The following is a 26,260-nucleotide window of genomic DNA, read 5'->3' as shown; positions in this document are numbered from 1 at the left end:
GTAGTAAACAAGCTCCTTTCTATTTGGCCTTAAAATCATACCAGAGAATAGAAAAGAAAGTTAATTCTACTCAAAATCTCAGTAAGTTGATGGAGCAAGTGCACAGGAGAAACAGCATGCTCTATTTAATAGGATTTTGCTTACTAATTAATTAGCAGGCTTTCTCTTGCTAAGAAGAGGCCTTATTCTTTTCATCATTAATATTGACTATATGTCAAAAAAAAAAAAAAAAAGCTGTAAAAAGGAAAGAAAGCACTTTTATGGTGTAGTTTTCTGACCACAGGTTTGTAAGGAAGGCTCTTCCTTTTTTCACAAGATCACAGATTTCCTTAGCCCAAGTTATCCCCGTTGAGAGACACAGTCTGTCTTTCTCAATTCTTTCACCCAAAGGAGCAGGGAAAGCCCTTGGTTACACTAAAAACATTGAAAAAAAAATAAAGAGGACAAAAATGTGCAAAATAATCTCACACAGAAACTCAGCACCAAGAATGAGACAGACATATATAAAATGACAGACTTTATTAAAAGTTACATCCAGCAGCAATGGACACATTTACTTAAGTAGATTTTAACTGTCAAGGAGCTTATAATGATAAATCTCTCTGAGGCATTAAAAGCTCTTAGATGTTTTAACTTCATTGCAATCATTTAATATAAATAGGTAAGGTAATTGATACTTGCCTAGGAAGAGGTTACCCCAGCTGCATTAAACAAAGATATACACATAAATATATGTATAAAACAATGATTTTTTTTGTTATAAACTCATTCATGGGGATATTTCACAATCTTTTAGGTCTTGGGGCCTGGCCCTGCAACCATTTTCCACGCAAGGAGCCTCCTGTTTGCCTTACCACATGTGAGTGTGCAGATTGCTCACATGGATGAGAGCAGGGCAGGGCCTAAGTTTTGACAGAAACAGCAAAGATGTCGAAATTCTCAGTGAAATATATTTACAGTCTGTGCAAGTAGCATCACCTACTGCTACTGATTACAGAGGTCTCTCTGGGAAGCTGTGAACAGCACAAAGGCACCGTGGCCAAGGTGAACCAGCATCTGCTCTCTGATTTTGATGCTGTAACTCTTCCTGGGCTCCTGAGCCCAAGGGGATGTGCCCTGGGGTGTGAGACACAGGGAGCACCAGCAGCACCCACCCGCAGCCCTGAGCTTGGGCACAAACCCATCCAGCCTCAGGTTCTTCCAGCTCCTGATGTGCAGCTGCTTTTTCTGAGTGTAAACAAGAAAAGTGCCCACCCATTCCAGTATTAGCCAACCACGCACCCCCAAAAAATAATGAGAGTTTTACTTATCTTAAAATTGAGCTGTGCTTTGTGTTTTAGAAACACACTTGTGAGAAAGAGGAAATTGCTGCTGCAACAGAAGTTATGAGTAGGTCTGATTAACTGTACGAACTAATTTGAATTAATACAGCTACAGGGTCTGAGTCTCCACCAATTTACTGCTGACTTTATGTCTGTGGGCAACTCCTTTGGCCATCACCTCTCACAGCCAGGGTGCTCTCCTGACTAAGGCCAGCAGAAAGAGATTTTCTTCCAGTAAAATACACAAACCTCTGATTTCTGCACTGTTTTTGAAGGACACAACTGAAGCCAACAGATATTTTAGTGGTAGATGATATAAATATATTGCTAAAATATATTACTTTTATCTCAGCCACATCCCTGACACAAAAAAATAAGAAAAAAGAACTGGTTTGAATTTGGGATAAAGAGAGTGAAATATCTCTTCCTTCCCTTTACTCTAGGCCTGTTGGTTTGAATAGTGCCTTAACCAGGACAACAGCATTTCTCCAGGAAGAAACTGGAAAATATTTACATCAATAATATTTTTTCTTTCAATCAAAATGGCTTTTATAACAAAATGAAAATTTCACAGGGGCAAATCACTGCAAAAATATTTTGGTTTAAAAAGCGACTTCCATGTAACAAGAGGTGCATTTTCAAATATGAGACAATCTGGTAACCAAAACCCACTGAAATTAAACTGAACTGAGGACCCAACTCCTATTTGTGCCCCTCTATTTTTTTCCCAAAAGACAAAAGAGTCCCCTAGGGCTCTGTAGAAACCCTGTAACTTTTCTTTCAAGCCATCCCAAGAAATACAGGACAGAGCAGAAACCTGCACTGGTGACTTAGCTGCTGCCTTTTGCAGGGCTGAGAGCTGGAAGGAGCTTCTCTGATGTTGCTCCCCTGTTCCCCACCAGGCTTCCCTGCAAACCCCTGGAAGTGGGAAGGGCAGGCAAAATCATCAACCCATGATCTTTAGCTCAGAGGAAAGCTGGCAGAATATGGTGTTTATTTACTCAAGTCAACTATTTCTGAAGATGAGTTTATGGAAGGTAATGACACCATTACAGTTCTGTACAGAAAGACATTTCTAAGCTTTTTTTTTTAAAAATAAAATCCCATACATGCTTCAAATGACGGGTATAATTTTTTTACCCTGAATCCTCCATTGGAACTTGAATTTAAAACACAGTTTAACTCCTCAGTATGTGAAACCTCACGGCCACATTAATCGAGAACATCTGAAGCCAGGAGAAAGAAATCATTTCCAGTTATGTTGTCAGTATTATGTGCATAACATTCCCACAGCTGTAGATCCATTGTGCTCCATGTTATAAATAAGAAATTGCATGGTGACAGCTAAAATTCAAAAGCGTTAATGTTTCTCTTTGCAACTTTTTCTATTTTTTCCTTTTTTTTTTTTTTTATTAATTCTCTCAGTCTTTTGAGACTTCTCCCCTTTTCCCTCCTAGTAGAAGTTACTTGAAGCAACATCACCGCTTACGGACTGACATATTTTCAGTAATTAAAAAATAGTAAATGCCAAGCAAATATGACTAATTTTGCTATTTGGCAAGTGAGCCAGAGACGACCTATTGATTCTGAGCCAGGCTGTCGTGCTTGCCTCAATAAACACCTCTCCTCCTTCTGCTCAGCTTGTTCCTCCCCGTGCTCCGGGGAAAAAGGGGCTCCCAGGATATGGGCAGGCACTGTCCCAGCCTCTGTCCCAGCCTCTGTCCCAGCCCTGGAGCCGCAGCCCGGCCGGGCAGGCAGGGAATACAAACGAGCTGCCTTGTATCGCTCACATTCTAGGTTGTGGTCCCTCTCAACCACGAAAAACAGCTACAAATTGTTCCCAGAGCTAAACCACTTAACATCTTGGCACTTGGTTGTTTTTAACTTTGTAACAATAGGCACTGTTCACTCCTCTCAATCTCAGTTTTTTATTCTATAATAAAGCAGGAATACTGATGAAAGGCTAGTCACGGCTTCTCCCCGTGGTATCAGGGTGGTGGCATGTGATGATTCACATGGGGTGTGTTTGATCCAAGAAAGCCCAGCCTCTGCTTATTCTTCCTTTGTTCTGTCATCTAAGGTGGAAAGGCAGAGAGAGAGACGAGTTGAGATTTTTTTTTTCTTTTTACTATTATTTAGCAGTCACAGAGCAAGATACATATAAGCAAAACAACAGGGAGTGGAATTCTTTTCTTCAGCATAGAAAATTACAAGTAAGGGATGTCTTTGAAGTGGGAGATCTGTTTCCTGCAAAGTGTGGACATTTATTCTCATTTATACATTATTCTTATCCCCCGGCAGGCTGCTATTGTGTTGTGCAGCCCTGCAGAGGGTCAGCGTTTGCACTTGGTGCTGTAGAATCACGGAACTAAAAGATGGCCCCGGCCACACAGAGTTTAAATTTAAGCCAGGAGAGAACAGATTCGGCCAGAGGGGGATGAAAAAAATCCCACCAGGATGTTGTGGGTAAGCACAATGAGCAATGGTCTCAGCACATCCAGCCTAAACCTTTGTTGGTTTTTTCACAGGGAAAAGTTTTAAGGAGGGCCTTGAAGGGGAATAATTAGATAACTCTGTTGATGCCATTGAAAGGCTTCCAATAAAGAACACATACAGATGCTTTTCTGAAACTGTAATGAGCAAAGCAGAGGTGACCAGCACCTGCAGCAAAAAAGGAGCTGGCCTTTTGATCCTGCAGGGAGTGCAAACACACCAGGCAGGCGATGTGGGCAGGAGCAGGGCTCTAAGGGAGGCTTTAGAGAGGCCAGCAGCTTGTGCTCCATCCGGGAGAGCAGAGGGAGCTGCAGGAAGGGCACCAGCACAAGGGTGACACAAGCAAAGCAACAGGCTCTGCAAATGGTTTTCACAAGGGCACTGTTGATGTTCTCAGTGGGGGAAAACCCCACGGGCTGGACACAGAAGGCTTTTTTCCCTCCAGGCTCCCATCCCTACGCAGCTATTCCTGACACTACATCCTTTCACTGCCGGGTTACGCAGCCCCTCATCCCTTCTGCACCTTCCCCTCTGTCCTTGCACACTCCCCAGGAGCATTGCATGTCTAATTCCCCCTCAGAGTTTTCTCCTTACCTGATCTCTGCTGCTGCTAACAGAGTACAATTTCACTGCAAACCCTTATCAGTGTATCTACCCAGAAAGCTTGCTGGAGGGAAAGACAAAACCTTCCTGAGACAAAAGTCTCTTTTGTAAGGGTGTCCTGACTGCGACTTGATGGAAGGCAGCGCCTTCACTCACACGTGCTCGCTTTGCTACCCACACAGGGCACTTACCTGTTCCTTGAGCTCAGCCAGCTGACTGGAAAGCTGTTTTACAAGGCTCATGGTTGACTCCAGCCTCTCCTGAAGGTTCCTGATTTCATTTTGCTCACTGTCGCCTTCATTGCTAACCAGAGACATGGCTCTCATCCGAGGGAACCAGTCCAAATTCTTCTCCTACATGGGTATCAGAAAAATGAGGCGTGTTAGTAGGGGTTTATGCAGGGCTACTAAGCTGAGACTAGAGAATGAAAGCTCAGAAAGACTTCTGCTCAGTGGATGACACACAGCAAGTGAGCTTAAGCAGTAAATTCAGAAAGTATTTCAAATGAACAGTTTTATTCTTGGTTCTCATTAGCCACAGAGAAAGTACCAACTGGAAAATCTGAGTTCCCCACAGCTGCACCCGTGCTGCAGTGTGGGCAGTGCTGGCACATTCACCTGTGGCTCTGGCAGGCAGAAATGCCCCCTCTGGGAAGACTCCTCTGGTACACCAGGAAAGGAAAGCCTCAGTGCTCCCCGTGCTTTGCTCTTAAGTGTATGCAGGGACACATTTCTCCTCTGTCTCTTCAGCTTGGCTGGTCTCCATCTATTTCGCCGTCCTTGCAGCAATGTCAGCAAGGCAGCACCAGGAAAATAAGACAAGAGCCTTCCAGACCAGCCTCAAGCACTTCTACTGGAAGAGCAGAAGGACCTGGATCTAGCTGCCCACAGCAGGAGAGGTGGGGCCCTGGGAACAGCTTAGGCTTCAATGTGCAGTTCAGACCGTGCATCTTGGATAAATGCAAGCACAACCCCGGGGCCAAGGGCACTGCATGGAACAGCACCGAGCTGGGTGTTTCTTTATCCATGGACTCAGGCTATGAATTCAGCCATGACCAAACCACTGTAAATAAACAATATGAGTCAGGAAGGTGCTGCGTATCCACACGAGCCCGAATTGTCTCCATGGCTCAGGGGCACAGATATTTGTGTGCAGAGCTTAACAGACAGAGGAGACAGAAGGGTGCAAGGCTAGGAGGAGTGGCAGCCACGTGGAGGGCAACCTGCTTTGCCCTGAGACCAAGGGAACAGAGCAGGTCCTGCAGTGGGCAGCGTGCAGGATGCCCTGTGCCTCACGGGCAGCAGGAGGATGTGGCTGGGCCACGTGCATTGATAACTTGAGAAGAGAAGCAGAATGAGCGTGTTCCTCCAGTCCCCTGAGCTGTGAATGGCCCCACACAAACAGCACTGTGTTGGGAGGAATGGAAAGGAGCTTTTTCCAATAGTCCACCTACAAGACACTTGGAAGGCAGAAGCTCTGCTACTTGTGTTGTGCAGGTATTTGGTAAAGTGTTAAGTCCATCAAACTGATCATACTCTTAGACTTTGCCTCTATTTTTCCTGTGAAAGTAGAGAAGGCAGTGATGATTCTGCAGCATTTACAGCTGGGCAGCCCAGGGCAGCCATGCCTGAGCAGGTCTGGCAGAGCTGTGAGCCTGGGATACACCAAGGCTTTATCGTGCTTCCAGGAGGATTTCCTTTCACCTCTGTAGTGCTCTGTCCTGAACACCAAACCCCCCCCCTCCTACAGCAGCATGATTTAGAAACAACCAGGCTAAGCCTGAGTGAGCATGCAGCACTAACAGCACTTGTGTTTGTCCACTCTTTGTGTTAGCCCAGTCCCCTCTGTTACTCTGGATAAGACTAAATGCCAAGCTGCATGAATTTTAGCCTTTTCTTCTTTTTAACTCAAAACTTCCAATGAGTTTTTGCCTGGCTCTGCCACCCCTGGTCCTGTCACTAAAGCACCAAAGATGCCCAGGGAGCAGGAGCGTGTCCCCGGGTTGCATTTTGCAGCCCCGGGCTGGCAGCCGTGGGCGCCGGTGGAACGCGGCCTCTTTGCTCGCCGCTCACTTCTCCAGCCTCGTGATCTCATTATGACAATTTACTGTGGTTACACATGATGCCATTTTCAATGGGTCATAACTCATTCAAATCAAAACCTGTTTTCACCAGCTCTGCTGGTGAGCTCAAGAGGAGCGCACGTGACCCTCCCTGTGGATATCCCCAGCTGACACGCGGAGCGGGAGGATCCTGTTTCTGCCACATGTGGTCCTGCTTACAAGACCAGCATTCATCTTCCACCAGTACACGCCGATATTTATTTTAAATTTATTTTGGCTAGGATGTAGCAGAGCATTCATCACGTGCCTGGTGTCGAGCACAGGTGTACTCATTTATACCAAGCTTAGTTTGTGCACAGTGCCTTTCTGGATTGATGCCTTTTTCTTCATTTTTTTTTTTTCTTCAAAATGTTTGCCAGCAAATTTGTCTGCCACTACAGGCACAGAACTTTAATTCAAGGCAGCTACAGTGAACAGAGCTGCACTTGTACCTGAATGTTTCCTGGAAAGCTCTGGTATCTGCACTCATTACGGCTCCTCCTGCTTGAAACACCTGAAGATACCAAATGCAAGGCCATAGGAGCCAGCGGAGGGAACAGGAGCCCTTTCAAGCCTCACAACAACGCCAAAGTTCCTAAAGCCAGGCTGTACAGAGAGAGCAATCTGAGACTCCATCATTGTGGCTCCTCTGTTTGCCGAGTACTGCTGCCAGGATTGTGAAATACATTTTGCTAGTTTTGTTTTTTCCATCTGCCACTCCCTCGCTCCTCCAGGACACAAGGCAGAGACCTCCGGCTGCTTTGGCAAGATTTCTGTGGACTGACCCTGCACCACATTGCAGCATCCAGAGGAATCTGTGCGAGTGCCAGACACCTGGCTGTCCTGAGGGTCCCAGTGTCACCTGCTTCCCTCCTCCTCAGCGTGACATTACGCTGCCTGGAGAGAGGGATGGCCAGGAGCAGCTGGAGACAGGGATGGCACAGGCAGCAAGAGCCTCACCTGCTGGCACAGGATGCTGTGGAGCCCACGGAACAGACAACAGACGTGGCTCTGCAGCTGGAAGCACCCTGCACCACGAGATGTGCCAGCTCATCTCGGCCACCACAAGCCCCAGAGTCACGGGACCTCAGCGACGGACTCCGCTCATTCACGTGAGCCCAGTTATCACCTTCCTAGAAATGCTGTGACAATCTCTTCCAGGAATGAAACCCAGGTGTGGATCAGGAAAATCTGGGCCTTTTTTTTTTTCCCAAAGTATTGTAGAGGATCAAGCAATGACTTGATCCAAATTCTAAGAGAAGCTGATGGTTTGCATGGACTGGAGACCTCATGAAAAGATGCTGCTGACTTTTGCAGGTGGCAGAGAGGCAGCAGGTCAAACATCTGCCCACAGGTCCCACTTGGGGTCCCAAGAGCTGTGTTAGGTGCAGGTCTCTTGGTTCTCAGCTGCAATACACATCTGATGAAATCAGTCCAGCTGTCTATTTCTCTCATGCAAAGGATCAGAAAGATTCGAAATTCGGTAGGAGACACATTATAGCCTGCCAAGCTGTCTTTAGGTTAAAAATACTTACCTAGCCTTCACTGATAGTTCCTTTATAGTGCACACAGCAGGTACCTTCCCTTGCTGAACCACACGCTTTTGCCAGTCAATATGATCTTGCTTTTTCATTGCATTATGAACTGCAAAACTTCATTAAAGGGCGGTGTGAAAATTAGCTTTGGCAGACAGCTCTGTTTGCTGAGTCTGCACCACAAACAAACAGCAGTTGGTGCTGGGGACAACAAACTTTTGATCACAGACCTACCAGGACTGAGAAGGCAAGTTGGACAAGGCTCCTTGGGCAAAAATTTCAGTGTTCATAGGGGGACACGCACTCTTGTGACTGCTCAGCAATGGGAAAGCTATTTTTACTTCAAGGTAATTGCTTGCCAATTAACTGGAGGTCATTAACATGTTTGTACACCCCCCAAACATTTGTTCTGCGACTTAAATGTTTCTGTGCTTGGTGCAGGGCTCACCTTGACCAACACCTTCAAGTTGTAACATGCAGGAGCACTCCTGGGGGCGTGCAGGATGTTATCTGTCATGCCTTACCTATTACTCTTAGAAATCCAACCATTTTGCCCAGGATAGCGTTCACTCAGAAATTTGAACCCTGCCTGGAATGGAGAGGCAATTTGGAGGAGGAAGGCAGGCTGCTGGCAGGGAGCAGGGCAAACCTCTGCAAACAGCTGTCACGGGACTCAATCAACAGCCACCAGGTTAGCCTGAGGTGACACAGCTCCAGCATTAATGAGCTCACAGAGGGTGAGCTATGTGGACGGGATGCTTTTAAAGGCAGTAGCTGCTTGGATAAATAATTAATCGTGAAAATGTACCGAAATCTTCTTTCTAAACAACCACTGTTCAAGGCAGTTTGTTGTTATTGTTATTTCATATTGTTATTTCATTCTTGCACTGGACAGCAGCAATTCACAGCCTACCTACAGATCACAGCATCTTCCTGCTCCACACTCTTCCTGCAAACGTAACTTGTGCCTCGCAGGATCCATATTTAAGCAGACATCTGTGTCCAGGGCACAGCGTCAGCCAGACAGGAAAGCTGCAGGGACAAAAAGGAGCTGCAACCTCCTCTCCACCAATTCAGCTGGGGGAAAGGGAAAAAAAAAGGGAAAAAAGGGAAAAAAGGCAGGTGGGGCAAGCCAAAAGGCTGTGGGCCAGAGAGACTGTACACGAGCAGAGCAGACATTTGGTGAGGTGATCCAGCACGCTCGCTCCCTCCGTCCTCCCCCTGGCTGGCGGGGCTCCAGCCGCAGGCACAGCTCCCCCAGAGCCAGACCTCTGTGCAAGTGCCCTGGGTGCATGTACTCGAGGTGCCCACGGTGAGGGCACATGCCTGAGAAATCACAGGGCTTAGAGGATTTGCTCCTTGAGCTCGCTGGAAAACCTCAAACCCTCTGTCTGGGAGAGGCAGGCTCAGAGCAGAAGTCTGTGTCTGCCTCCTGCAGTTTTGTGTGCAACTCTCTCCTTCCCTTCTGTGGGCTTTCCAGGGGGATGGCAGAGCTGTGGGATAAGTCCTCCCTTCGGGAAAATATTACCGTTTTTCTGACTCTCCTGGCTCCAGCGTAGCATGGATGAAGGAAAGACTGAAGAAATCTGCTGAGAGTTTCTATACTTTGTACGAAGCCTCTCTTGAGCCATCCCTGTCCTGTTGGCACAGCCAACTGGCTTCAATGAAGCTCTCACGCTGAGCTGAATCCATGCCTTCGGAGTAATTGGCAGAGGGATGTTTCTTTAGGAGGTGCTGGTTTCATAGGCTAGCAGCGAAATGGATCAGCTGCAACCAGCGGGAAAGACTGGGCTGAGCCTTTAAAAAATAGATTACTAGATAACAGTGAGAGAAAATAGGTCAAAGAGTAGGACAAGGGGGATGAAGTAGAGGAGCAAAGGCAGCCTAATGCAGACTTTCAGCCGGTGCTGGTGCCACGGGCTGCGAGGGCCACGCTGCGGGCAGCTGTGCAGACTCATTTCTCCAGCACGCTCTAATGCAGTGACTCTCAGCCCTTTCCACCCCGTGACCCCTTGTTGCAACATGAAGACAAGCCCTTTCAGGACTTCCCTCCTATCTGTTCACCAGGAAAAGTGGTGACTACTGCTCATGACTCCTCCTGGGCCGTGACCTGCCCTGCTGCATGCACCAGGGCAGGGGAGAGGCCTCTGTGTCTCCCAGCCCAGGGTTCTGCAAGGATCATTCTCTCCTCAGTGACTCGGAGAGGCTGTCAGCAGGAGGGCTGTGCCCTGACAGCAAGGCTGAGAAAACAGGGGTGCTGGAAGCCCTCTTGCTCTTCAGCTAGGTGGTCGCTGAAGAGTGCACAAGAAGAATATGGGCATCAATCACCAGGAAGATTTGCTACCGGCACCTTCGTCTGCTGTGCTGGGCTGTCCTGGAGCACATCTTTGTGCTCCAGCCCCCAAAAAAGGCTCCTACGGCTTTAGGATGACTGAGCCTCTTTAGAGAGACTGTAGCCCCTCAAGTGCCCCTTTGGGGTGGTAAAATTCTGCTGCACTGGTGCTGAGGAGAGACCCCGCTGGTCATCCCGTGGCCTCCAGGGCTGAAGAGTGGCACTGCCAGTCCTCTGTGCAAGCAAACTGGGCACCACTGCTCTCCAGCAGGCAGCCCCTGACCTTTCAGGCACAAGAAGGAACAGTTCACTCCCCTTTTATGGGCCAGCACCTTGAATAAATACTTCAGTGCTGGGTACAAAGAGATCTATTTGCTGAGAACTATTCTGTATGTCTGAAATGCAAATAAACCCATCCATTCCCTTCCCAATGTGCTGCCCATATAAGCAGAGAGGGATAAGTCCAAATGACCTTTTGAAAGCTATTATTTTTATGTCTAGGGACAGAGTCTGGTCCTAAAAGTCCAGCATTATATAGCTCCTAGATTCTCCTTAAAAAGGGATTTTCAAGATTTAAGCTATCATGTGCTTTAGATGACACAGGGCAATAACCACTTTGTGATTTAATCACAGACAATAATAATTTGGTTCAGTGCATGATTCAGCTAATCCACAATTTGATAAACGTTCATCCTAAACTACAAACCTAAATAGCTTGCTGCAAATCCTGTTTGACACTTTAATGTTAAGACTGTACTTGATAAGCAATCTGTGCTGAACAAGAATATAGGGAGGGAAATTAGGAATTGTTATGCATCTATATGCATCCAGAACAGTAATTCAAAGAAAATAAAAATAAACCTTGGCAATTACAGATAAATCTTTATGCAACAAGAAAACGAATAGGTTTGGCTTGGTCTGCACTGGATTGATACATGCTACAGCTCCCACAACTCACAGAAAAACAGAAAAACCTGTTACCCCCTGAAAGAAGGTTGAAACCACAATACAGATCCACTCTCTGCTTTACCAGTGTCATTGATGCATTTACTTTCATTTTAACTTGCCTGAATATTTTTGAGGGCTGCAACAGAATCTATCACCGTAATTCTGAGTAATTGTGAGTTCTTCAAGACTGATATCCAGGCCAGGCAGTTATAAATGTCTCAGTGTTTCTGTATCAGCATTCCCACTTACGATACCCCTGCAAAAATTATGGTGAGGAATGATAATAAACCCCAAATTGCAAAGAATTTTCTCTGATGCTCTATGGGGCAGTTTAGACACTCAAATTGAAGCTCTGTAAAGGACAAGCACCACAATATTTCTGCTTATCAAACACACCTAAGGGACTTTGCATTTACCTCCAAAAGATGGAAACGATCACGAAAGTAATTTTTTCCATAAGTTTGAATGTGTTCTGTGCACGCAACTGCTGTTGTGGGCATGCCACATGCAGGTCTGTGAGTCACAGCGTGTCCCTAGAGAGGAAAATGCCACCCTGACCCCGGCTGCAGCAGCCAGAGAGCAGCCACAAGGGGAGGGATCCCACTTCAGCAACTCTGCCCTGGAAGGTGGCAAGCAGAAACCAAACTAAGCAGCTTTGTTTCTGAGATGCACATTCCAGCCACTGTCCAGGTGGAACCCAGGGATCTGTAGGTGTGCAGGGACCCTAGGGGACTCATGAGAGAGCCAGGGCACAGCTGCTGTGTGCTTGGAGAGCCTCAGCTTGTGTCCCACCCCAGCGCTGCTCTCCTTGAAGACACGTTTGCTTCTGCTGTCATCCCTTCCCCACGGCACATTTCTGAGCTGTTGCTTTCCTCTGCTGTATCAGTCACTCTCTGCCACCTTATCTCTCTCATAACCCTGATAATTGATATTGTCCTGTGCAAATCTTCAAGAATCCCAACACTACCATCAAAAGCTAGGATTTGGTCCATAATATTTGCGCCCTTCAAATAGATACAATTATAAATTTGTGTTAAAAATGAGTTTATTTTTCCACATTCCTATGTTTTCATGTTGTTAGTGGTTACGAGACATACTTTAGGAAAAACACTTCAGATCATTCATTTAAAATAATTAAATTATTTCTGATATAATCCCTGGATCTTGTGCATAACGAAACATCTGGTACAGAGGTTAGAAGATAAATGTTCTTGGCTTTTTTTTCCCCCTTCTTTTGTTAAACAGATGTTGTTGATACAAAACACAGAACTGTAAATCATAGCCTGCATGTGGACACAGGCTGTCACTACTGAGCAGAAATTTACTGTGGCTAGATAGAGGTTTGAAACAGCAATGAATCACTGGCTTACTAACTTTGTTCACGTGGCTATGGTTTCAATATTCTGACATTAAGCGCACATGTCCTTAAAGAAAGGACCTTGTAATGGCAGCCCGGGAGGCTCTGGTTCAGTTCCAGCTGGGCAGCTGGAAGTGGGAAGCTCAGCACAATGCCAGGGCAGCCTGTGTGCAGGGGAACGTGGCAGGTCTCTGTCTGTGCCCTCCCAGCTGGGAGTGCTCTGGGTGCTGCTGTGGTACCCCACAGGCTCAGCTCTCCCAGCGCCACCGGGGCAGCCCTGGCACAGCACAGGGGCCGAGCTGCCCATTCAGCCCCAGCTCTGCCAGCAACATGCCTCCAACTCTAACCTGGTCCTCCCTCCTCTGCTTCCCCTGCTGCTCCCCACAGCATTTCAGTGAGTTCATGCTTGCTTTGTGGGCCAGGACCCCGCCGAGCCCGGCAGCGGCGTCGCTGCTTCCCGTTGGCTTTGTTTAGAGTGACCAGAATTCCGATGCCTCCCGGGCCCCTTGCCTTTCCCACTCCCACACCGTTTGCACCAGCAAGCTGAGCCCCCCCTTCTCCCATTCCTCTCTTAATATTGATTTTCCTTCACAAAACACGCCAGCAGCACACTCCAGACGCTAAACTCCAGACAAAAGCCAGTGGCACGAATCCCACTGCAAAGTAAACGTCCCCTGCAGTATCAGGCCACAGATGATGTCTCCTCCTTAGACACACATGTACCATCCAGCTGATGAGGACACCACAAATTTGGACCTGCTTTTGTCAACGTGCCTGCTGGTTTGATCCAATGGATCAGGGTCTAACTCCATGCTAAACTCCAAGCCATGACTTCTGCTTCTTAGCTTTTGAAGCACACATATTCAGGAACATATTTGTTGAAATTTATGTTTTGGGGATTTTTTCACATTTAGCTTTAATTGTCTGGTCCTGTCACCTTGTATTTTGCAAGTACTGTCCATTTCCTGGCTTTAGCTTCAATTTGGTGTAACAGAATCTTTGGGAAATACAAAGACTCAGCTGGAGACTCGTTTTTCAGAGGCTCAGGACTTGACCTTGTTCTCAGTTTTACACAGGCAGAGCTCTGCTGATGGCAGTGCAATTGTTCTGGTTTAGGATGTTGCCAGAGCAGAGGCATTTTGAGTCCTGATCTGAATGTTCCTGCTTCAGGCCCATTTTCACTCTGATGTATTTTGCACATGGGACAGTATGAAAGGACAACTGAAAGAACAACGCTTTCTTTGAAAATTAGTAAGAATTTTTGAGCGTCGCCACACAGAACAGGTTTTTAAGCAATGATACAATCATGCACACACCTTACACATGCACAAAATCATGGAATCATTAAGGCTGGAAAAGACCTGGAAGATCATAAAGGCACATACTCGAGTACCACTCAGAAGAGAGGATTAAGATATAAATTCCTCTACGAAGCATCTCTTGAGAAAACAACACCAAGCAATGGCCACCTTCCAACCCTATGGGCTTGAACACTGTCAGCCTGCTCTCTACCCCCTTGCTCTGCTCAAATGTTTGCTTGTGCCTTCCTCTGCACAGCAGGAACAGCTCCTTGCCCATGCAGGCACGATGGCCAAGGACTGGCCCCGTGGCAGGTCTGGCTGCAGCACACAAGGTGCCACCTATCCACTTGCACTTTTATTCCCTTCAGGAAATAGGTGGGAAACAGCAAAACTGAGTCCTCTACTCATTCAGGTTTGTGTCTACTGTAGGTTGTTTTCAAGGCTGCAGGCATACATGAATAAAAGAAAAAACCACCATGGTACTGCATGACCATTTATCTGCCTATACTGCATTTTCATTTAGTGCTTTTGCTAGGAAATATTATGGATCCTCGGTACAGATCTGCTTTTTTGTTTTTGTTGGGTTTTTTTTTTTTCAGTCCATCATTTTAAATGGTTTGCTGTGTTCAGTTAAACTGAATTTTCACTTGAGAACAAGCAGATGATCAGTTTCACAGGCCTGAACTTAGGATTTTCCTTCAGCATCACCCAACAAAATGAAAAACAGAAACAAAACATTTTAATCACATGTGTATAAAATACACAGGGTTCATTAAACATGATTTAAAGCTGCCTGCTTGTTTTGGATGCTCTTTAGAGCTCCTACTACCCCAAACTCACAGAAGTGTAATGTGATTCCTGATCTATTGAATTTTGGAGGATGGCTGTAGTGGGTTCCATTACATATAAATTGGATGCAACCACTTTACAATCTCCAATATATACTTTTATCTCAAAATGCCCTGTGAGGCAATTGTGCAAACTACTTTATCAGGGATTGTTGTTGGTAATATTGCAAGAATTCATGCTGTAAAAAATACATCAATGCCATTTAAATTGAACAAAATGGTTCCTATTTTTTTTCTCGTAGAGCATTTTTAACCATCTTCTCAACAAATTTGTTCAATAAATACTGTATGAAACAAACATTTTGCACTTTGTCCCACAGATGCAATTTGCCAACCTGATTGATTTCTTTCTCTACAACTAATCTGATTTCTTTAGGCTATACATCTTTGCTTTTATTAAAGATGATGCAATCATAGCTTTTTATCATACACACATCCACCACACAAACAAGAAAGAAGATTCTGCAAAGCAGCCTTGCAACCAAATAGAAAAGCCTGACACAAATCTTATAAAGCTGATCCCAAAAGATAAATGGCACAATGAGACTAAAGTTACACAAATTCAGAAACTTATCCATGCAGAGTAATATGGGCCAGTGGATTTTTCTTTCCATGATAGATTCAGCAAACAAGTAACTTCATCATATCTGTAGTACCTTGTAAATCAAGCTCAAGCCAATGTTGCACCAAATCCCCCCCAAATCTTGCTGCCTCTACACTGTGAGAGGTCAGCAGCAGAACTACATTTTTTGTAGCCTTTCCCTGGTTTGCATCTTGCAGAATCTCACTGCTATATTTTGGGTCCCAACAACTTCAAGCCTATTTACTTTTAAATGTAGTTCCTGGTAAGGCAATAAATTCACCTCTCTGTTCTTTCACTGACTGCCCTCATGTCTTTGGGGAACCTTGCTGTCCTTCCCTTGCCTCAGCATCTGCAGTTATCTGTCTTGGCTGTAGACAATTTTTCAGTCTCTTTCCCATTCAAGCAGCCAGAGGCTTAGTATCACTGTAATACAAAGAGGAATAATTGTTTTCAAATGTTGCAACAATATTCTCAAACAGCACTGAAGTGTTTTGTGTCTGTTGCTTCTCCCATCGAGAAAAATCAAATTAATTCAGTTGACACGTTTCAGGATCTGCTCATCACATTGTTCCTCTGGGTTTCAACTTCTTATCACTAGCTGTGATCCCAGTTAAGGTCCAGCTTTCACTGGCAAAGCTCTGTGCAGCCAGTCCCAGGAGAATCAGGGCTCTGTCACTGCCAGCATTTTCAGTGCAACAGTGGGTGCCTATGCAGTGCCTTGGAGAGCCTTTCCCTCACTTGAAATCACAGACTAATGGCCTGCCCACACACAGATCCATCTCAAGCCACAGGCTTCTTTAACAAAGGGATAAAAGATGGCTTTTGCAGGCTGCCTGGCAAGTTAACAGCTCCAGCCTCTGGCAGGTGGAGGCGAGAGCGGATTCCAGCGGGGAAGTGCAGCCCGTGTCCTGCCAGCAGCGCGCTCGGCTCGGGGCGCTCCAGCTGGAACCCCTCCACTCCCTGCTCCTGGGGATGTGCAAGTTTCAAGGAACACAGCCTCGTGTCCAGACCCCTCCTCGAGTTTTTAAGGCCAGCAGCAAGCAAACAAACAGGAATCCAACTCAGCTCATTTATTTTAATTTGCAAATTGAAGGAGTAGAAGTTGGAAGGAGGACAAGGAGGCCGTGACTATGCTGTATTATCAAGGCAGAACCCATCTTTGTAGCAAAATCTTTGAAGGCTAAACAGACAGGTGGCCAAATCTTGAAAATACAGAGGAAATCAAGTTAAGCTTACAAGTGAGCCACAATATCACAGGGGCTAAAAAGACTAGGTCTGGGTATCATCAAACTGCTGATTCTGGATCTCACGGGGGGGAAAGCCTCCAAATATCAATGAATATACTTTTGAGGAGTTTTAGTCTCTGCTCTGTAACTTGAAATTACATCACAGCTGTGTACACAGAAGTGATTTTAAAGGAAAGGGGCTGAGCAGAGACAAGGGCTCTGTGCCATGGCCATTCCCTCTCCGAGACAGCTGGGGGATGAAGGTCATCACCATCCCCTCACTGCACACAGCAAACCCGCCTGTGCTGCAGCACCTGCCCTGATACCAAGCTCTCTCCTGCTCCAGCTAATGACATCATTTCTAAGGAGGCAGGATCAGATCCATGCCTTCCTGTTCAAGCAGCAGCAGGACAATTAATTTTGCCTGTCTGAAAAGGATGTGTAGAAACATCAACCGACTGAAACCTTAAGCTTTTGCAAGCAGGTACCAAATGAAGTCCACCTTTCCCTTTATTTACCCATGTCTCATGCATCACTGAGCCAAGCAGAGCAACTAAATTATTTATGGCAGGCCAAAGAGCCCATTGCTGGAAGATGCAGAACCTTTCAAGTAGAAAAGAAGATGCTCAGCTCTCTTGAAGAATGGGAGCTTTGTGCAAAGATGCAAAATCCTCACGTGATGTTAACTTTTCATGCTTTGAGAAACACAAATGAGCAAGAAAGTAGCTAATTAGGCATGTTACTGTGATTGCTTATTTTATGAAGTGGAGAGGGAGGTGTTCAGCACTTTAATGAGATAATAGCGGAGAGGCAAAATTATATGGAGAAACAAAAATAGCAGTGGTCTTCCCACAGAAATGAAAATTATTTTTGAGGAACAAGAAAAGCAACAATAGAAAAATAACTCAACACCTAGCAGCAGAAAGATCAGTGCCTCAATTTATTCTGTCCATGTAAAACCTGGCTAACACTCGGATATCTGACAGTGGCTCTATTTTAGTGACCGTATCACTCAATAGTGATCAACTCTGAGCTCCTCTGTGGATTTGGGGCAGGCCTTGATGCAGAAAAAGGACTTTCTCTGGGACCTGGTGCACCTAATCCAAAGCCCTGGACTCCCCAAAGGGTCCATGCCCACGTGGAAGGACATAGAGAGCTGCGTTCTCACTTGCTCTCCTATTTTGAGCACAACAGAAAAATGGGAGCTGTAAATAATCTATTTAGGTGTATTTCTTTAATTGCTTATTTATGAAAACCCAACTGCAGACAAAACCAACACCGCATTTCCTAGGAAATGAGCCTTTCTCAGAGACCTCAGATCTTATTTAGCAGCCAGCTTTTGTGCTCTTGATGTTACTGCCATGGTAAGTAATTACTCATAACGTGACATGCATCGTATCAGCCTTTTAAAAGTAATTAAGAAAAAGTTGCATTGCTTAATGATATGTACATACATTTCACCCTTGCAAGTTTGGCTTTGATAGCATCTGCTAGCTTTTGGAGCAAAGCCAGTCTTAAAAAGTAAAATACCCCAGTCCTGACAATGGAAGCATTACTAACTTCTCAAAAGCTATAAACACCATGCCCCACTCCAACACAATGTGTGTCCATGAGTCCTGTAAGGATTTTCAAGCCTGTGAGTTGCCAGATCAGAAAGTTCACGCTGAACTAGAATTAATGATAATGAAGTAGCCTCAAAAATACAGTTTATTTATAGTGAGCCAGGAGCAGCAGCTCACTGTCCCTGGCAGATTCAGCTGCAGCAGCTGAAGGGGTCACTCCAAACAGCTGGTGCCCTTTCTCCCCGCTGATATTATCCCACCTATCCAGAGGCAGCAGAACCAGAGCCGGGTCCTCTCCTCAACCAGTGCAGTTCAGACTGGCATGACTTCAGTGGCCATCAATTTTCACATTAGTACTCTGGGCTGTGAACTGCAGCAGCTCAGGAGTGAACAAACACATCCCTGCCGCTCCCCCCTCTGCTCTCGCTGAGGCAGAAGGGTCTGGTGGACATCTGGGGAAGGAAACTCCTGGAATTGTCTGGGATGAATCAACAAAGTGCATATGAAAAGCACATGGAGTGTCTTCCCGAGATCCCAAGTGCCCGTTCTGCATTATTCATGCTGCCTTGGATTGACATTTCTCTGCTTTAGGTCATTCTCTCTATCCATAAGGTGTTTTGTAATCCTTGGATGTAATAAGAATATCTACAGAACCAGCAGAAAAAACTTTTACCTCCAAAATTCAAAAGGGTGACAGATAACACAATAGAAGAATTTTGGATGTCAGAACTTTTTTACTTCCTTCTTCAAAGAAGCCTTATTTTAAGAGCAGAGGTCAACAGCCCTCTTAGTACATATAATTTTATTACATTATTTGACAAAAATTGACAGCAGTAAAGCACAGCTTGTTCCACAAACCCCCATGCTGTCAGCATGCCCTTCCCCTTTCTGTACAGCACTTTTTTACTGTCTCCACCTCTCCAGCCTGAATTTCCCTTGGAGCTGCCTCCCCTAGAAGCTCCACGTGGTCTGCACAGGGATGGCCACTGCCTCTGTCAGACATCAGGGGAGCACACCAGGGTCTGGCACTGCTGAAATGCCTTTTGCCCACTGAGTAACCCTGGAGCAACCTCCCCCAAGGTGTGAGGGGACGGGCAGGCAGCCTCCTGACCCACAGCTGTCGGGCTCCATAGGTGCCCTTGGCTCACACCTTGGCTGTTTTGACACTGGACTAAGTCTGCTGGGGTTGGATAAGATGCAAAAAATCCCCTTTGCGATGTGTGCCAGGGGTTGGACGCAAGCAGCTCTGGCTCCAGGAGGGAGCTTGTCCCCTCACCCTGCTCCTGTACCGGGGAGTCACAGCCACGTGGAGCAACTCTGGCCATGAGCTGACCCCTGGGAGCAGCCAGGAGCTGCCAGGGCTCACATCACACCTCCCCTGCCGAGGTGGGACACGGCAGAAGGCAGAGCAGCGAGGTGGCAGAGAGGAGGGTGCCGGGGAAAAGGGCTGGCGCTGCCCAGCACACAGAATGGGCAGAATAACAACTATTGTCAGGCTTCTCAATGGCTCATTTGGCATTATTCCCAGCGCTGCTTTTCAATCTAACACCCACTTCTGGGTATCTAATAGAAAAAGAAGGCAAAACCATGAGCTGGAGATAGGAAGAACAGAAACAACAACACCAGCTCAAAGGAGCACGAAATTCAGCTGAATTTTCAAAACTTCAGTATTGAAAAACAGCAAACAAAACAATCAGAACGTTTCAAAACGGGAATGCATTTTCCTCGTGACATGGCTAAATACTTCTTTTATTTAATAATTTAAAAGAAAAGTAATAATGAAAAAAAGCTGACACTTTCAAAATATTTAAAATAAAACAGTTAAAATATTTTGTCACATGGCCAATGCCAGGTCATTGCTGTGCAACATAAGTGCTTTTAGAATAACTGAATCAGAAGACAATTGTTCAGAATTTCAGGCTGGTGTTGCTCAACCTATCTGTACTGCTTCCTCCCTGCCACATTGATGGGAATAAAAGGTTCATGGTCCCAATGACCATAATGGAGAAAAGAACCTGTAATTTCCCAGCAAAGATTGCCTTGCTTTAGAGAGATGTTCAATTCACTGCAGTATCCTTTACTCTTAGGAGCATAGGCTGGTTTTAGAGCATTTTTCAGCTGACTGAGGAGTTACATAATTGCACAATTACATCCAATTACATGACTAGGGTAAATAAGTAATAATATAATTAGGTGCTGTAATTATGTAGTTATGACAGGTAGCACTAATGCTGATAAAAGCCATTACAAAACTTGCTAAGAACTGTGGACAGAGCACATGAGAATGAAAGTTTCATGGCTTCGTTTGCTGAAGTCTTTCATTCTTCCAATGGGTAAAATAATTAATTTAATTGCTAAGCCAATAGCCTTTTACTTTTGCAAATGAATGGAGGTACAAATCATAGGCTAATTCATATCTCTGTTGAGCTGCAAAAAATTCAGTAACTAATCATGTCCTTTTTTTTTTAACCTCAATACATCTATTTACAGCTACCAAGGCTTGGGTAAAATATTTGTGGACAAATTACACCTCTGAAAAGAGAAGTATAAAACTTTGGATATTAACCTTCATTGTTCTAGTCATCACATTAAACTGTCTCCGCTGACAAATGAAAACAAGGGACATTCAAAGATTGCTGTATCAATGTAATACAAGTTATGTGCACCTCTGGGTTTGCTAGGGATGGTGTTTCTGGTCAAATGGGTCAGATAAATAGGGTTTTTTTCTACAGGAATGAAAATTCAATAGGGGAATCATTCATGCAGGTTCTCAGTGCAAACACAAGGCATGCAGCCAGCTTTTCAAAGTTTCTGTCTCTTTGGATATTGTATAATACCTGTCTGACTTCATAAAAGAGGCCTGGAGAGCAAACAAATAATAAAACCTACTGCCCTGCTTTAATATTCATTAATATTTCACCCAATAACTGATATAAGATAGTGTGCAAGAAGAAAGGGCAGCGCTGGAAGAGATGAAGTGCTTTATTCCCACCAACATCTCCATAAAGCCTGAGGTGTATAAACTGTGTGTTGCTTTAGAATACATTTTATGCTTGATTTTTTTTTTTCTAAAAAAGAAAAAAAAAACCAGAAAAATTAATACCTTTCTTTATGTAAGCTGGATAACTCCTGACTACTTCAATTACTGCTCAGAGCAGTATGCTAAGCATTGAAGCAAACACAGAGCTGCTGGGAAAATCAAAATCACAGGGAACACCAGGAGTTTGCAGAGACAATGTCCACAGTCCAGAGCAAGAAAGCAAAAGAAGTGCTCTACCCCAAGGTCATCTGAGGCCAGAGACATGCAGGATAATGGGAATGCCTTGAAGCAAATCACCCCTGGAACAGAAATACAAGTGAACTTAGAAATCTGCAAGAATCTTGCATTTGAGTGAGGGATGTGTAGAACATCGTCCACATGTTTCTTTCCCCTTCTTGAGCTGAAAAACTGGAGAGATGGACAATGATGTGTAAATAATTCCCATCCATTTTGGCATCCAGCCTTTCAAATAACATTCCAAAACAAGGAAACCACAGTATTCCTGGTTTTTTTTTTTATCTGTTATGCTATCAGCAAGCCTTCAAACCAGATGCTGCACTGTTTGCTGGACAAATGATACATAGAAAACACTGAGAGTCACAAAGTAGACAGTCATATTTCTGGGCTCCGAGGAGGCTGGGCAATGAAGAAAAGGATTATTAGAAATTGTAGATACTTTCCCTGGTGCTTTGTTAACACTGATCATTATTCCAATGTTACTTTCTGCAATACTTTGCAAGTCAGGATTAGGTAAATGCAATTAATAATTGGTTCCTTACTGCAGTTGTAGGGATAGTGAGGATGAGGATAGTAGAGCTAAACTCTACTTTCTATTAGGTCACTGCAGCATACACCAAAATTTTGAGCTATGTGTATTGAAGGACTTGAAGACTGGATTTGGGTAGAAGTTCTCCTTAAGTAATATGGCTGTGAAAACACAGAATTCCATTAAATTCCAGATAATCCATTAAAGCTACAGAAGCAGCCATAAGAAGGTATTCCTGATCATAACAAAAACAATTAGAATGAAGAGAGTTCTTCCAAGAGTATGATTCACAGAGTTTTTTCACAAATACACAAATATAAAATCTCATTCCACCTTGTCCTTTTCAAAAAAGTCCTGAGACTGCCCTGCTATCCCAACCACCCATATCTATAAATATTTCCTCCGATCCCACACACCCCCAACAAGCCTTTTTCAGCAATGAGTCAATTCCATTGGCAAGTCCCTTGTAAAAGGTTAATTTCAAGTCTAGTTTCTGCCAAATCCTCACCAGGATGTGCTGTCCTACCTGGGACTTGCTCACCTGTCCCAGCATCACAAGGATGGCCACACAGCTTTCAGGCCGTCACAGAGTCTGAATCAGCTCATCTGTCTTCAAGACAAAAGCCATGCTCAGGCTTAATTAGTGCATGGAATGCAGCACATCTCACGTGCCTGTGGTGTAATTCATTACTATCAGGCTGTGTTTGGGACACACCAAAGAGATTTGCTACAGCAGCTCATACGTCTGACAGCTGCAAAATTGCCTCTGAGAGTTTTCTTTTTGACTCTTTCGGTCCTTAGCAAAGCTGTACTTCTAAATCTCTTCTTCCAGTCAGATATCACACTCCATTCCTGCAGCCAGATTATTTTCTTTAATTTCTTAGTATTCCTTGTAGCATGTAGCATACAGTAAATTCTCTGGCTACAAGAGAAAGTGTTCTTTTTTTTTGTTTACTTAAGAAGTTCCATTTGCTTCTGCTATGCAGCATATCTTCCCTGGATTTCATACTAGGATTTTAAACTACAAAAAACACAAGTCCTAATCCCATACCAGACACTTGTAGTTTGTTTAACCACTTATTTATCTTTTTTTCTCCCACTCTACCATTTATAATTTCATTCCATGTAAGCTTTACATTTCCTGATCCATAGGTACCTCTCCAGCATCCAAAATAACCTTTAACTGGAAAAAGAGAATTTAATAATCCCAAAAACCGGATTACTGCTAACCACTTAAACTACCAGCCTTCTTCCTCAGAGGAACAAGGGCTTTGAGAAATCAGTTCAGTGTTTGGGGGTCACATGAGTTTTTGATGCTTTTCTGGTTTAGATATTCAAAAAGGAGTTCCAGCCCTTAATGCAGAAGTAAAATACATTAGTGAATTGCACATCAGAAAAGTCAAACCACTGCTGCCACAGGATGAATATACTTACTATGAATATGAATGCATCTCTTGGAATTAAACATTAATACTTAACATACATACCACAAACTTTTAAAATCCTACAAACACTGCAGGGAGAGGAAGAGGAGGAATGAACACATGAGACAGGCCCCAGAATCTGATTCCACAAATTAAAATGTATTTCTGACATAAGCTAAAATATTTCCATGTGTAACAGGACAACTTGCCACTATGAATAATTTCTCCTAATGCAACAGAATCTACATGGATTTGCTTTAGGTTTTCTACCTCGCCCACCAAACTGCAGAAATGTAAATCCATCACTGCCTACAGCATAAACACCCTGAGCTGGGCAATGAGACTGATGGTTCAAAATTGAAGGAAACAGGCTGTTCCTCTGCACCTGAGCGCTGGATTCCCGTCACCTGCCACAGCACCTTCCCTTCTAGTGGCAATAGCACTTACAAAAGCTCAATTTAACTGCAGCAATCGAGCATACACTCCTGTCTAAACACCACCATTTCCACTAATGCGAGTTCTTCAAGGTAAGCTCTGCACAAGGCTGCACAGTGCGTGGCAGTCAGCTCTAATTTTAGCCTGCTCCCAATTAGGCATCTTGTCTAAACTAACCATTTAGGCTCTCAATGGAGTGAGAAAGGTGAGTCAGCCCAGCTATCCTGGACACCCATCTGAAGGCAGGATAAATGACCCAGCTTTCTGCACTGTCAAGGCAGAAAGGAGCTGGGATCGATTGAAACCTGGCGCCTGAGCTGCCGACAGCTGAAGTGAAAGGAGAAGAATCTTCCCCTTGGCTAAACTGGGGGGTAAAAGGCCACCCAGCACCTCAGTAATGAGGCTGGGTAGTATGTCCAGTCAGAGGCTTGATGAGTGATAACAGAGAGATAGTCTTGATAAAAAATGCGGCTCCAGAAGTGCATAAACAGCGAATCCTGATGCACATTTGATTACAGCCTCCTCCAGGATTCAGACATATGCCAGCTCTGCAACCACAGAGCCTGGCATAGGCCCTGAGCAGTGCAATACCTGCCAGCAAGTCCATGGGAAAAAAATGCTCCACCAGAATATCCCAGCAGGCAGGTAAAATTCCTCAAAAATGAAGCCCCAAGCCAAGCAGCTTCGATAATCCACTCGTGTCACTCAGCAGAACGAACCCTCCTCAGCAGCAGGCTGGAAACAAAATGTAATGGAACACCTCTCTGGCCCAGCATCATCACATTTCTCTCTCTAAATCCAAGTACTCTCCCTGCTTCACAAGGCAGTTTTCGTGGCTCTTCAAATCCCTGTGGCTGCTCTGCTTGGTCTTTTCACTAGCTTGTTCAGAGCAGCCATAGGAGAAAAGCACCAGCCCTGAGCACTGACCCCACGTTTCAGTGTGCAGCAGGAGATGTTATTTTTCTGGACAGCAGCCCAGAGACACTGGACAAAGCTGGAGCAGCAGCAGATGTTATGATGCATGCTCTCCTGCCCCAGCTCTGCCTAATGAGGCAGCAGAATCCACAGAGCACTGACACCAAACTGGAGACTGAGGCCTGTACCTTCATCTTTTCCATTATTGTTGCAGACTAAGACATGTGAAAAGATCTTTAAAAATACAGATCAATGCCTCCTATTGTTCAGAGAGAGGGGGAAAGGAAGATATTCTCTGCCCTAGCTGCAAGGAGCATCTCTCAGTTGCATAAAGCACATGCCCAAATTGACTTACCACAATCATTTGTGCCACATAGCTCTCTGGGCCAGTGTATTCAGTTGGATCTTTAACTTTGACAAGAACTATAAAGTACAAATAATGCCACATGTTGTGCTCTGCCTTTATATGCTCCTCAAACGAAACGGTCTTGTTATCAAATTTGTCTCTCTCCAGTCCTGCAAAAAGAGAAGAACATAAAGCCAAAAAATAAATTTCAACATAGAAATACACAAATCTGTTAAATATGTTAGAGAAGGGAACCTAACTTAATTTAAAGAATCATAAATTTGAAAGATCTTAATTTAAAAGCCGTAACTGCCAGGCAAGAAATACCAGGCCAGAAGGCATTCCTGACAGAAGTCTTTCAACACAGCATTTATTCTCTTTTGTGATATTTCCTCTTAATAACAATAACAATATAATAAATATGTTACAGTTTTACAGAGCCTTCTATGCTGAGGGCCATAAAGTGTTTTACAAGTGTTGGCTCTGGCTCTTTCTGGATGTATATTGGGAAGCACATAGTGTGCAGTCCAGGCCCTGATCTTCCAAAGATTTATGCACACTTTTAGCATCAACATATAAAGAGTCCCACTTAAACTTCAGTGGCATTGTTTGTGGGCTTAAACCTGGCAGAGAGGCTGAGTCCCTGCAGCTCATTTGTAACACAGTCTTTACAGAGTCATAAGACATTTTTTTTTTTTATTTTTCCCTGTAATGGTCCAGATCTCTGAGGAAGAATACCAGAAGTGAGGAAGGAGAGGAATCACCAATGTTTGCCTCCGTGGATTTCCTGTCCACAGACACTGTCTAAAGACATGTTGTGCTCTGCACAGACTTCATCCCTGTCAGCACAACCATGGAAGCAGCACCCAAGGCTACAAAAAAGCAGCTATGAAGTCCCACAGGGAGTGAAGGTCTGTCCCTCTTTGTGAGTGCACTTGAAAATAAGTGTGATTTTTTGTGGGCTTTGTGGGGATGATTTCCACTAAATTTCTTTGATCCCTGCTTCATATCACCTTCTGAAATTGGCAGCTCTTGCTGATGCTCCCCCTCTGGAATGCCCTGTGCTGTGAAATAGAAGCTGCACTTTGATCTGCAGCAAGCTCTGTGAAACAGAGTCAGCAGC

The 26,260-nt window shown here is 44.7% G+C and overlaps 1 protein-coding gene across 2 annotated transcripts in view; it reads right to left on the bottom strand.

Annotated features, from left to right (window-relative positions):
• Positions 1-500: 500 nt before the first annotated feature.
• ITPR2 (inositol 1,4,5-trisphosphate receptor type 2) overlaps positions 501-26,260 on the bottom strand; it is a 246,663-nt gene continuing 220,903 nt past the window's right edge. For both annotated transcript variants that reach the window (XM_072923748.1, XM_030263492.4), the window contains 3 exons: positions 25,147-25,307; positions 4,610-4,771; positions 501-3,397 (listed from right to left, as the gene is read on the bottom strand). In XM_072923748.1, the coding sequence (XP_072779849.1) occupies positions 3,311-3,397; positions 4,610-4,771; positions 25,147-25,307 (410 nt within the window). In that variant the 3' untranslated portion in view covers positions 501-3,310. The remainder of the gene's footprint in view (positions 3,398-4,609; positions 4,772-25,146; positions 25,308-26,260) is intronic.

This window comes from Taeniopygia guttata, chromosome 1A, assembly GCF_048771995.1.
Source record: "Taeniopygia guttata chromosome 1A, bTaeGut7.mat, whole genome shotgun sequence".
In the NCBI taxonomy this organism is placed as follows: Eukaryota; Metazoa; Chordata; class Aves; order Passeriformes; family Estrildidae; genus Taeniopygia; species Taeniopygia guttata.
This window is presented reverse-complemented; position numbering and strand designations above follow the sequence as displayed.